Source organism: Harpia harpyja, chromosome 14 (genome assembly GCF_026419915.1).
Source record: "Harpia harpyja isolate bHarHar1 chromosome 14, bHarHar1 primary haplotype, whole genome shotgun sequence".
NCBI lineage: Eukaryota > Metazoa > Chordata > Aves > Accipitriformes > Accipitridae > Harpia > Harpia harpyja.
The window spans coordinates 22537379-22549213 of record NC_068953.1 but is presented as its reverse complement, the minus strand read 5'-3'; the positions used below and the strand labels follow the sequence as shown (position 1 = coordinate 22549213).

The 11835-nt window shown below is 52.3% G+C and overlaps 1 protein-coding gene across 2 annotated transcripts in view; it reads left to right on the top strand.

The window, feature by feature from the left end:
- The first annotated feature begins 372 nt into the window (after nucleotides 1-372).
- Nucleotides 373-11835, top strand: part of ST8SIA2 (ST8 alpha-N-acetyl-neuraminide alpha-2,8-sialyltransferase 2) — a 35628-nt gene continuing 24165 nt past the window's right edge. Inside the window, exon 1 of one of the 2 annotated variants that reach the window (XM_052808304.1) lies at nucleotides 373-416. In XM_052808304.1, coding sequence (XP_052664264.1) covers nucleotides 388-416 — 29 coding nt within the window. In that variant the 5' untranslated portion in view covers nucleotides 373-387. Of the gene's footprint in view, nucleotides 417-2125; nucleotides 2341-11835 lie in introns of those variants that run through there. The other variant, XM_052808302.1, reaches the window with a different exon arrangement.

The following is an 11835-nucleotide window of genomic DNA, read 5'->3' as shown; positions in this document are numbered from 1 at the left end:
CCACACACTGAACAATCCCCCCACTTACTGCTCAGTCTCCATCGAGATTTCTGTTCTTGCACATTGCCACCATGATTGGCAATTGAAACAGAAAGGTCAGACAAAAGAAGCTGAAACACCACCTGGGATGGAGCTGAAAAAGATGCAGGAGCAGATATCTCCATCTGTATTCTCCAGTAAGACGGGAAGCCAGCTGTGGTGTGGTAGTCCCGAACCACAGGGGACTGGTGCTCTGCCCCGCTGCATCTCGGGAAACCCCAATGTCAGTCCCTGCACCAGCAAGGTCACCTCAAAGCCTGTTTCCTCATCCTCAGGCCAGTCACACTGCTGTGAAACTCCAGAATAGGGTGAGCGAAAGGAGTCCAAGAACAATAAAATGGAAGGAAAATGAGGCTTTTCTCAGATTTATGCAGAAGGTAAATTATGGGGCTACTTACACCACCTAAAATCACTTTCTCCCTAGGGGCCTGAATATGCTCTATTATAAAAGCTGTATACTGGACTGTGAATTTGCCATATATACTACAATGTAATTGTGCCAGACTCACCTGTGTTGTATTTTTTACCTATAAATGTAACGGTGATTTGTTTGTCTCCTCTTTCTACAAGAGTTTCAGAATTGCTAGGAAAGCACATCGGCCGTAACAGGCTCCTTCTACCATTTAATCCAGATAAAAAGAAAAATCTTCCACTGACTATGCCTCCCCATACACAATACCGGTGTTATGCATCCCCGTACGTCTGGACACACTTACCCCCATGCAAAGCACCTCGGCGTCCTCAGTAGGAATCACACAACATTAACAGCGTAACACGGCCCAAGCAACGTACTTTTGTATTGATGCAAAAAGCCATGCACAGAAAGGAAAATGGCAGCTTTCCAAGTGGCCCCAGTTAATAGCTCTGTTTTGCTTAACGGTGCCTCCCATTCAGACTAAAGATGCTGTTTTAAATATGTAAGCAATTAGTATCTCTCTCTCTCAACACATCTGTGCTGCTTCTATCTGCTGCATTATAAATCCACTGCATCCCTCTCCAGCTTGGTGGTGCATGTATCACCAGATATTCTGATCTTCAGCAACTTTCTGGTCCAAAAGAATTATGCTTGGATTTGGAGATGCTCTGCCAGGCTGGCCTTGCCTCACCCCCCGGCACAGCCAGCCTCCCCTCTCCAGGGCTGGTGCTGGACTAAGAGGTAACAGGGATACAGGGAAAGGACTTCTTGGTCTTTTTTGGGCTGTTCTTTGGTCCAGCCAGTCCCTTTTTCCTTCTTCCCAACTTTCATACACTTTCATCTCCTTTTCTGGATGGAAACTGCAGCCTTTTCTGTCCATAACAAAACCTCAGGGTACGCCTGTAGCTTGCAGGAGGTTGCTCGCAGGAGCTGCGCATGTGGCAGAGACCCATCCAAGTGCCCCAGAAGCAGAGCCCCTTGTGCAGTTTCCGCTTAAATAAATTGCCTGTTCCAAGCAAGATTCAAAGAGTCGTGGCAGGACCGGTATGGTTATGACAGTATTTATAGTAATGCAAAAGGATTATTGATACTAAAATAGGAATTAATAGTAACAGAGATAAGTGTGATCAGTTATTCATCATCTTATTTTACCAAGCGTTTTCCATCCCAGAAGATCTGCTTTATTGCACGCACCTTGCAAGAGAGGGAGAAGCACAGTCACCACCGCCATCGCAAACAGTAGTTAGCTTTGTCTTATTTTATTACAGTTTTTGTCCTTTCGGGGAGGAACCACCCGCCTGCGCGTACTCCTCCCCCCCGCCCCCGCCGCCCGCCAGGACTGACCCCGCCACACCGCGCCGGTGCGCGCAAGGTTGGGGACGTGCCACGGCCGCGCAGGGGCAGCGACGACAAAAAGCAAAGCCCGCTCGCAGGGGGCACCTCCGAGGGCGGGCAGGCGGCGGGTCGTGTGCGTGTGTGTGTGTGTGTGTGCGCGCTCCCCCCGGGACGCGGGGCAGCCGCTGCCGGGACGCCGCGGGGACCCACCGCAAACTTTAGCGGCGGGGAGCGGCGGGGGGCAGGGCCCGCCCCGTGCGCCCCCTCCTCTCCCCTCCCCGCGCCGGGCGGGGCGGGACGGGCGCTCCGCGGGCGCCGAGGGGCGGGGCGGCCCCGCCGGGCGGCGGCGGCGGCGGCGCCGAGCCGGGACGCGGCGTGCCGCGCTCCGCACCCCGCGGAGCGGCGCGGCGCGGAGCGGCCCGGCCCGGCCCGGCCCGGCCCAGCCCGGGAGCCATGCCGCTGCCGTGCCGGGGCTGGACGCTGGCGTTGCTCACGCTGCTTGTCGGTTTCCTCATCTTCGCAGATATCTCCGAGATCGAGGAGGAAAGCGGGTAAATACCCCCTTCCCCGGGGCGGAGGGGCGCGGAGGGGCGCGGAGGATAGGGGTGCTGGAGGCGGCGGAGGAAGAGGAGGAGGAGGAGGAGGAGGAGGCGGCGGCGGAGGTGGAGGGGGGGAGCGCCCGGACAGTTTCTTTGTCTCCGGCTCTCCCGGTTTCTTGCCGTGCTGAAGTGGGAAGGGAGCTCGCTCCGCTCCCGCGCAGCGCCGCGGAGCCGGCGGCAGCCCCGCCGCCGGGCAGGACGGGGCGCGACGGGGCACGGGGCCGGGGGAGAGCCACGCCGGTCCGGGCAAGGGTGCGGGAGCTAGTACCGCTCCCGTTAGAGACGCTGAGGTACCGGTCCGGGTAGGGATGCTGCAGCGGGTACCGGTCCCGTTAGAGACGTGGAAGTGCCGGTCCGGGTAGGGATGCTCTGTCAGGTACAGGTCTGGGGAGGGATGCTGGAGCGGGTACCAGTCTGGTTGAGAGGTGTTGGAGCAGTTAGTGGTCTGGGGAGAGGGGTTTGGGCGCGGGCAGTGCTCAGGTGCTGCTGGACTGGCGGAGCAGGTCCCTCAGCGGGATGCTGGTGCAGGCAGTCTGCTGGCCGGGGACGGTGGGGCAAGTTGCAGCCCAGGGGGCTTGGGCAGGGGTGCTGGTCCGGATGGGCGTGGCAGAGAGGGCACCAGCCCGCGGGGGTGACGGATAAGGGACCGGCCTGCAGGGTGCTGGACCAAGGACCAGTCTGCAGGGTGGGAGAGACTGAGCAGGGACCACCTGGTGGGGGTGATGGAGCAGGGTGGGAGACTTCAACCCACTCGTCTGTCCCCACGGGCTGCATCGGGGGCTTCGTGATCACCCTTTCCCAGTCACCTACAAGGGTGGGTGCTTACCTGCAGGTGCCCGGTATGGCAGGGGCTAAAGCGGCCCCAAAGTCTGGGCAGAGGAGCAACACCCTACCCACCCCATAAACCCCATCTCTGAGGGCTGCTTGGAAACTTAGGGGATGAGAGGAACAAATGCGGAGAGGAGGGTTTGCATTAACTTGAGGAACTCGCTACAGCAGTGAGGGAAAACAAATAATTCTAGTAATGTGGGGTGCACTCGTAGTGCCCAAATGGCACAAGGTCTTTCTATTTGGGACCAGGTGGCATTGTCCACTGTGTTGCATCAAAACAAACACCTGGCTGAAATTATAAATGAAAGGCAGTGATGTTTGTCATTGTTTCATTGTTACATTGGATTGGGTGCCACGGGCAAAGAAGTGCTTAAAGGTCAGTAGCCTTGTCCAGAAACATCCAGCACCGGACTGTAGGTTACCAGGCTAGATGAATTGTTGCTCTGCAATGAGCTGGCACTATCTATATAATAATAAAGGAAATGAAAAGCTTCTGAAGCATCCTCCCCATCGGACAGACTGCTCTGATCCCCTTGCTTTCCTCCCATCTTCTTTTCCGGCTTCTGTTCTTTCTTCTCTCGCCTCGTCTATCTGCTAGATCTGTCCGCTAGAACTTGCTGTGCCCTTATTGAAAATCTATTCTGTTTTGTTACTTACTTGTCCTGGTTTTCACCCTGGTTCATTAGGGATTCCCAGTGTTGTGGTTTTTTTCTCCTCTCTTTTCTGTACATTGTATGGAAATTGGATGTTTGCTGGCTGCTTATCTCCAAGCCCTGGCATCTGAGTTTGTTGCTGTAGTTCCTCCAAGGAAGTACTGCCAAGCAGTGCAGCGGCAGAGATGGCAACAGGGTCAGACGAGTTCTGTAGAAACGGCCAGCAGCTTGTTTCGTACGGCATTTCAGAAATTGTAGTGCACGAGGTAACTAGCAAAGGAGAGGAGCACCCTACACCGCAGGGAGTGAAGGAGGGGTCCTGCCATCTGGTGCCCTCTGATATGCATTAATCCCAGACCATTCATAGATAAGTTCCCACATAAGCTGTGCTTCTGTTACAGGGATGCACAGAGCAAAGGTGAGACCCTGCTATATTAAGAAGTAATCATGAACTCGGGCAAACTGACCCTTTCTCTTGCTTTGCCCTCTCCCACCCACTTCTGTTCCCCATTGCATCTCCAAAGTGGTTCGGGTTTGATGAGCTGCTTCATCCCAAAGACAGCAAGGGGCCAAGCACTGTTCATCTTACACAGTAAGCTCTTAGCACAGGAGCCTGGCACAAAAACACATCATCCCTTTGCTGCTGTGGTACCAGGAATGGTCAACACAGCACTCTGACCTGACTGAAGTATATTGCTGGGGAGATGTGGAAAGGCTGAGTGCCTGACCTGCAACAGATCAGGGGACGATAAACGGTTTTCAACTTTGAGGGCCACATGATAGCAGCATCTTTTGTAACAGGCCCTGTAGGTAAAGGGGACTGCATGACAGCAAAGTGCACAACAGTGTAAAGACACCCTTCCAAAGTTTTCCAGGAGCTCTCTGTGTGTCCAGGAGGGAGCAGCTCCTCTCTGTAAGAGGTTTGGGAGATACCGGATATTTGTGCAGCTCTCCCCCAGGTCAGGAATATTTGGCTGATGGATCATGTGGCTCAGTATCCTCCTCCACACCCCCATAGACCACCTTCACTTTGGTCAGCGCAGCCCAAGCATTAAGGAAAGCGAAGAGCTGGCCAGGTGTCCCCTGGCAGGTTCAGGGCACTGAGGGGGGCTGGGAAATGCAGGCAGGTGCAACTGTTTTCTTCTTTTTCCTTGGCATCAAAACACTCTCTAATTATTGTGAGGAGCGAACAGCTTGCCCACTTTTACACATACCCTGCCCCCCACCTGTGATTTGGATTGTCTTTGGAAGAATATGCCTCATACGGGTGGGAGCAGGGGGGAACATATTTCTCTCACCTACAAATACTGAGAAATTGCAGAAAGAACGAACAAAATGTTCATTAGATACAAAGTAAGGATATAATATTCCTGGGAAAAGAACAACAACAAAAAAAATCATGCTATCTCCCTGGACAATAAGTTCCCAGCATCGCAGATGAAGGTAGGAGCCAAGGGTGGCTGGAGCTCCTCTGCCTGCCAGAGGCTTCTGAGAAAGATGTGTGCTCCTTAAGCAGTCCCATCTTGCTCCTCAGATATTCTTATACCACCTCCTGCAGCCGGGAGATACTGAAACAAAGAGGTGTCAGGGCAAGGATGAAAATTCAGCAGTTTCTTGCTCCCAACGCCGTGTCGCTCTCGTTAGCCTGTTCCTCCCACCCTGCAGCCAGCCCCGCGCACGGGTTTTCATCCTACTACATCCCTGTCATTATATATACATATCACCCATAGACGCATCGCTCGAATTGCATGCTCGGCGGTGCTGCGGGATGTCAGCGGGCAGGCAGACGCACTCGTCCTACTCGCCTTGGCTCGCTCCTTGCGCTCGCTGGCGTGTGCTGCCGCGGTGAAGTATTGCCATTGCGAACGGTCTTGGCACTTTGTTCCCGAACAACCACCTGGTTCCGGGCTGCTGAACTTTTCCTGCAGCCCAGTGGCGCCTACGTTTCCCTCCATCGCTCTGGCTCTTTGTTTCCCTGGAAGGAAACAAAAGACACATTCACTTGGGGAACGCTAATGCGATCGCAGCCATTTCTTCATCCACCCCAGGACAGGGGAGCGGGCCAGACCTCTCGCCATGGAGGAAGACAAAGGACTCGGCATCGAGTGGAATAATTATTGCCGGTGACAAGGAGGAAAATTCTGCTCCTTGCTGGCAGTTTAAAGGGACTCTTTGTTATTATGCATCTGCTGTAGCAATTCTGCAGGGGTCCGGCTGTGTCCTGATTGTCTGTAGAGGGAGCTGGTGACCTGCTGCCACCAGGTGACTTCTCAAATTAGCGTGTGAGCCATCTTAGGGAGCACTTGACACTTGGTAATGGGTTGGTCTTAATATGAGTCAACCTTTTCTCTGCTAGTCCAGACCATATGCCTTTCCATCCTGATTACAAGAGGAATTATATTCTGCTCTTTTTAAGTGATGAATTGGAGTATCTAATATTGCTGGCCTGCCTGGAAGCTTGTCAGTAAATTGCCACTTTTTCCTCATGTGCCCTTTTCTAACGCTTGCCTTTCAAAGGCTCAGGAATGCCACAAAGAGATTTTGTGTCCTTTACGGTGGCTGATGTGCTTGCTCTGAGTGGTCTGTAGCGTGCTGTAGTCGTAACACTTCTTGTCAAGGTTGGTCCATGGAGTATAAATGTCCTGCTTAGGTCTTTCAGGCTGTGATTTACTGCGCCTGACCCAGAGTTAGTCTAAGACTTGCTCTCCACCAGAAAGTTTTGTTGAAAAAAGTGCTATATTCTAGCAACATACACTTTTGTGCACTCACACAGCGGGTGCACACAAGGCAACAATTATCGGGGTCGGTCTGGAGGAGTAATACCTCTCTGCAGGACAGAAGCCCGCACATACCCCGTAACTATTCATGTAAATGGAGCCAATGGAGAGACCTTTGTACTCGTTGGGTATGGCAGGGCTCTAACAAAAGCCCCATGACGCATCAGGCTGGAAAATAAAAGCAATGTTGGAGTGATTTGAGTAAGAAAATACTCGGTGTAGGCTTTGATTGCAACTCTTCTGATGATAACTTGAGCTCAAGCAGCCAATTTCAGGTTAGCTGCAGAGCTCCCCTTCCTCTCTGTAAAGCACTCCTTCATCTCCTGCTGCCCTGCAGGGGCAGGGGTAGCTACCACAAAGACGTATCCAAAACCCCTGTGCTCCTGCCTAGAGCAAGCTGAAGGAGATGAATCTCCGTAGCTTGTTTCCTTAAGCTGAGCTCTGAGGGAGTGGTGGGAGCAGTGGTACCTGCAGGGAATCGGTGTCCGGCAGAAGGGCTGGCAGCAGCAGGATCAAAAGCACTAGCAGACCCCTGAGCGATCCAGTGGAACAAAAAGAAAACCCAGCTCCATGAACGTAACCAGTCCCTCTGGAAAGGCCTTTCCAGTAGAGTTGGTGAAAAGTTACTCTTTGGTCCAGTCCTGATTGTCAGGAGCTTGCAAGACCCCCAAGGAAGGAATTTCCGAGCTTGCCAGTGAGGAAGGCAGTAGCTGTGGTAGGAGGACGGGTGTTGCCAGTCAGCACTTCTTGGGTGCAGAGTTGCTGGACCCATGGCCAGTCCCACCCCCAGCGACCAGAGCAATGAAGAGAGCAAAGCAGTTCCCACAAGGGCTTCAAGTTTCCCTTTCATCCGGGTGGGCTTTTTGTTTCCCACCTCTAACCCTGCAAATGCACAATTCCAGTCTGGAAGGCAAAGGAAACCTTTTTCTCTCTGCAGAGAACAAGGAGTTGCAAATGTTGGTTCATTTAGCAAAGGCTTGTTGAGCAGTTAACGGCGAGGTTAAGTGATTCAGCCGTCAGCAGTACAGTGCCCGCTCCTCCGTGCTACTGCCGTACTCGTGGGCAGAGAGCGAAGCCCTGGGACCACAGCCAGCAGTGACACAGCAGATCCTGCTGCAGCTGTGAGCCCTCCTGGCCTCTCCCGGACGTGGATGAAGGGGTCACTTTGCTCTTGTATTCTCTGCAGCAGCCATGGTTATTCTGCTTGGACATCTGTTCATCGATGCCTACTTGCATGTCAGATGTGCTTTTAATCCTCAAGGAAAGCATTTAACAGGAGCTCCCTTATCTTTCCTTGGGCTTTCAGGCTATAGGTATTTTGGGTTTTCATCCCTGAGACCAGCACTATTTAAATACATCTACAGGCACTGTTGCTATAAAAAACAGTTGTTCCAAAGACAGACTTCTTTTAATTGCCCCCATCATTTGTTTTCCCTGGGCCTGGGTCATCCTCAGCAGCAAGAAATAAGCCTGAACTACAACATTAGACAGTAATTATTTTGCCATTTCTCTGGTTTCCGTCCCCAGTTGCCTCTGGAAACAAGGGAGTTCCCTGGCACAGTAAATTCACTGTAGGAGCAGAGTTTCAGGTGTCCTTCAAGCAAACACCCTGGCAGAGCAGGCTGGTGTCAGCAGCTCTGCCCCTTGCAATGCAATAGAAAAAAGAAGCAAAAAGAGAAAGAAAAAAAAAAAGAGCATCTTTACAGCTCCTTTTTCTTTGTGTTCCCACCGTAAATCTAAACAACTCCTTGTCTTGGCTGAGCAGCAGCACTGGTGGTGGTGGTGGCCTTGGGAGATGCATCCTCATCAACGGCAGCAGTACTGGCTCCGGTTGGGAAGCAAAAGGGCCAGTCCAGGGAGACGAGCATGGCACTGCCAAAACCTGCTAGGGTAGCGGCGATGGTGCGGGGTGAGAGGGCAGCCTGGGAGCAGGAAGGAAGATGAGCAGGGAGGGCAGCACATGGTAAAGGTGCTCGGTGTGTGGGTGGTGGGACCAAAACGGTTCTCCTGAAGCAGCAAGTGATGCCACAGCACAAAAGCTGTGTTCTGCCATCAGGTAACCCCGTTAGGAGTCCTTGCACCAGCCCAGGGGTGATCATCCCTCTTGGGGGTGACACTACAAGGCAGAAATGCTGTCAGCTTTAGGGATGCTCCCCTTTGCCAGGCAGTCAGCAGCTTCATCGCCCTGATCCCACTAACTCTCCTGGCCCTGTGATTGACCCTTCTGAGGTTCCTTGTTTGCAGGGTGTTTGATTCATCAACCTGGCTGCTTATGCACCGGGTCAACTCTTTCCAAATTTAAGTGCTGGACTCTTTCTTATTGCTACTGCAAATAAAGTCCTCGTTATTGCATGCAGAAATCCACTGGGAATATCACAAACAAACACACACAAAAAAATCCCCAGGCTGGCCATCTGCATATTGAGCACGCTGTCCCTCCCTGTCCAGTGCTCTCCATGGGCAGGGCTCCTTTTAAAAGCACATAATGTCACAGTCACGACACAGTTTTGAAGTGCTCTCTCAAGGCCTCCCTCAGTCAAACAGCATCGCAGTGGGCTCCAGGTATTGCCCGTGTATCTGGCAGCTCCAAGTCGAAGGATGGTTCTTCCACCGTGACCCACCACCTCCCAGCCCAGGCTTTACTGGCATGTTCAGAAATATAATTCAGCTCTCAGCCAGCGGCTACAACAGGGGACGTGTTTCCCCTGTGAAGGTTAAGCATCATCATAAGGCATCTCCAGTGCCTTTTCAGACACCCAGAAGCACACTCGACTGTCAACCAGCAGCTGCTCAGCTGGTAATTAAACTTCTTCTTACTGCTGCCTGGATTTCCATGGTGTAGCTTTATGAACCAGGGGAGGAGGGAGGAGGCCGAGTTCTGAAACCGCTATTGGCTTTTCAATATTTGGCACCTGGACATTGTCATCTGGGGACTAAGTTCCTGCAAAGGTTCTGGCTCCTTCTGCAAAGGATGGCTCTGTTGGTGGTGAGTGCCTGTAATGGTGGGCAAATACCTCAGGCAGTTGCTGGTTGCGGGGTGTAGCTCTCATCCAGGCACTCCCAGCGTTCTTTGTGTAGGCACCAGATGTTATTTTGAGGATACTCGTACAGAAGAACCACCTCAGGAGGATGTCACTGCCTGGGAGAGGTCCTCAGCATCCACATCAACAGTGAAAGAAGAAACCACACGAGACCTTGAGTATTTCAAGGGGCTCTGCAGAGCAGTGGGGAAAGTAGGCAAGAGATGGGTGTGGGAGGATGAGCCCAAGGACCCACAGCCTCTCAGACACGATATCTTTTCATATTGCACCATTCTTATTTCCCAAGGTATTTGGCATCCAAGATGCTGCAGGAGCCACTGGGATTTCTGTCTTTTGGGATGCAAATGCTCAGGGTGACAGGATCTGCTGCAAGACTGATGCTCTGCTGTTTGCACTCCCTGATAGCTCTGCTCTGTTGGCTGAAAAAATTATCTCAGGAAAAATGTATAGCGTAGACATGTGTTTTAAGCAGTGAGGCTTCTGTCTCAGCTCCTTTCTAGGTCTTCGCTGGGCTCTTGGGGTTTTTTCCTTCTCCCTTCCAGAAGGGGAAAGCTAAACACACAAACACACAGCCCTCCACCAGTCCCAAGCCCCTCACTGGATCCTTTTTGCTTGCCTTAATGTCTTTTTCATTGTTGGCTGTTTCATTAACACAGCCAAAGAAACTGAACTGATACCAGGAATAAACTTCTAGTGGCAGACCTGAGATGAAGGAAGGAATAAGGTCCTGCCAGTACACATGATGGGGAGAGGTGAAGTATGTGACATTTGAGCCCTGCGAGCACGTGAGTATTTTGTCTTTAGAGCAGTGATAAAACAAGAGCATCACGGGGTGATCGGGTCAGGTCATGCTGGCGTTATGGTGAATGCATGTGGATGTGAGAGCTGACACTCTACAGGTGCGAGAGACTTTTCTGGCTCAGGGAAAGTGCATGCTGGCTTGGGGGCAGAGCCTGAAAGTCCTGGACCATGGCTCCCTCACGGGCAGCAGTAACCATCAGGCTGCTTCAAGCATCCTCCTGCCTCATACAGGTCCTTCAGGGCAGGTAGCTCAAGGCAGGGACAGGGTTTTCATTGTGGTGCTCCAGTTACCCCAGTGCAGAGTGATCCCCAAGAAGCATCCTGGTGGCAGGCTGCCACGGGCGTCCCTCCCATTGCCTCGTGTCCTTTAGTCGTCAGAGCTGCACCGTTCCTGCTGATTCTTCACCAGTTTTGTCACATAAGCGTTTCAGCCTAATTGGCTTATTCCCTATTAAGCAATAGGTGTCTCTGTTTTGCAAAAACTCATGTGTCTTGATTCCTGCGTCCTCAGTGTACGCTTGCAATGATTATACAGTGATTTGCAGCCAGGCAGAAATCTCAGGGCCAAACCCTGCTCTCATTTACGTGGGAGCTGATGTGGAGCCAGGGTTACCACCTGACAGGTAGGGATGCTGAGCGCCTTCGACCTTCCCATCTTGTTGTGGTCCCCAGGAAGGAGCCTGCAGGATGGGTGACATGACGGAGGTGGGATTGGGGCATGGGAGGAGGTGACCAAATTAGCAAGGCTGGTTTGAGTGACACCGACAGATCTTTTTTTCACGTGGTGGGTAATAGCAAGGGCTGTGAGCAACAGCGAGGCCCTCCTTGCCTTGCTGGAAGATGCTATGCCGCCAGCCTGGCTGCACAAGTGCTGCCCCTGTGGCTCGTATACCAGAGCCGCATCAGGACCCCAGCGGGGCAAGGTGATTTTCCTGAAAGCCATGGTGTGGGCACACTCTCCCAAATGTGGTCGTATGACTCAATAGAAAGAATGAAACTTGGAGCAGTAAAAATAGTACCTGATATTTAGGAAGTTTTTGACACCCAGGCTGCCAAGCTGTGACAATATGAACAAGTGAGATTTTAAACACATCGAAGTGCAATTTCAAATGTCTCATCAAGATGTATTGCAGGATCTTTCATCCTAGCAGACAAATGCTTTAGAAATGTCTTCCAAATTAATCCCTACAGAGGGAACCTTGCTCACCAGGAGAGCGCGGGTACGCAGGGCTGCCCAATGGCCACCGCTTCTCTTAATTGCAATCTCCTCCACACCCCGGGATGAAAGCCCCAGAAGTGACTGGTGAAACGTCACAGAGAATGATCTGCAAGTGTCAGATGTCC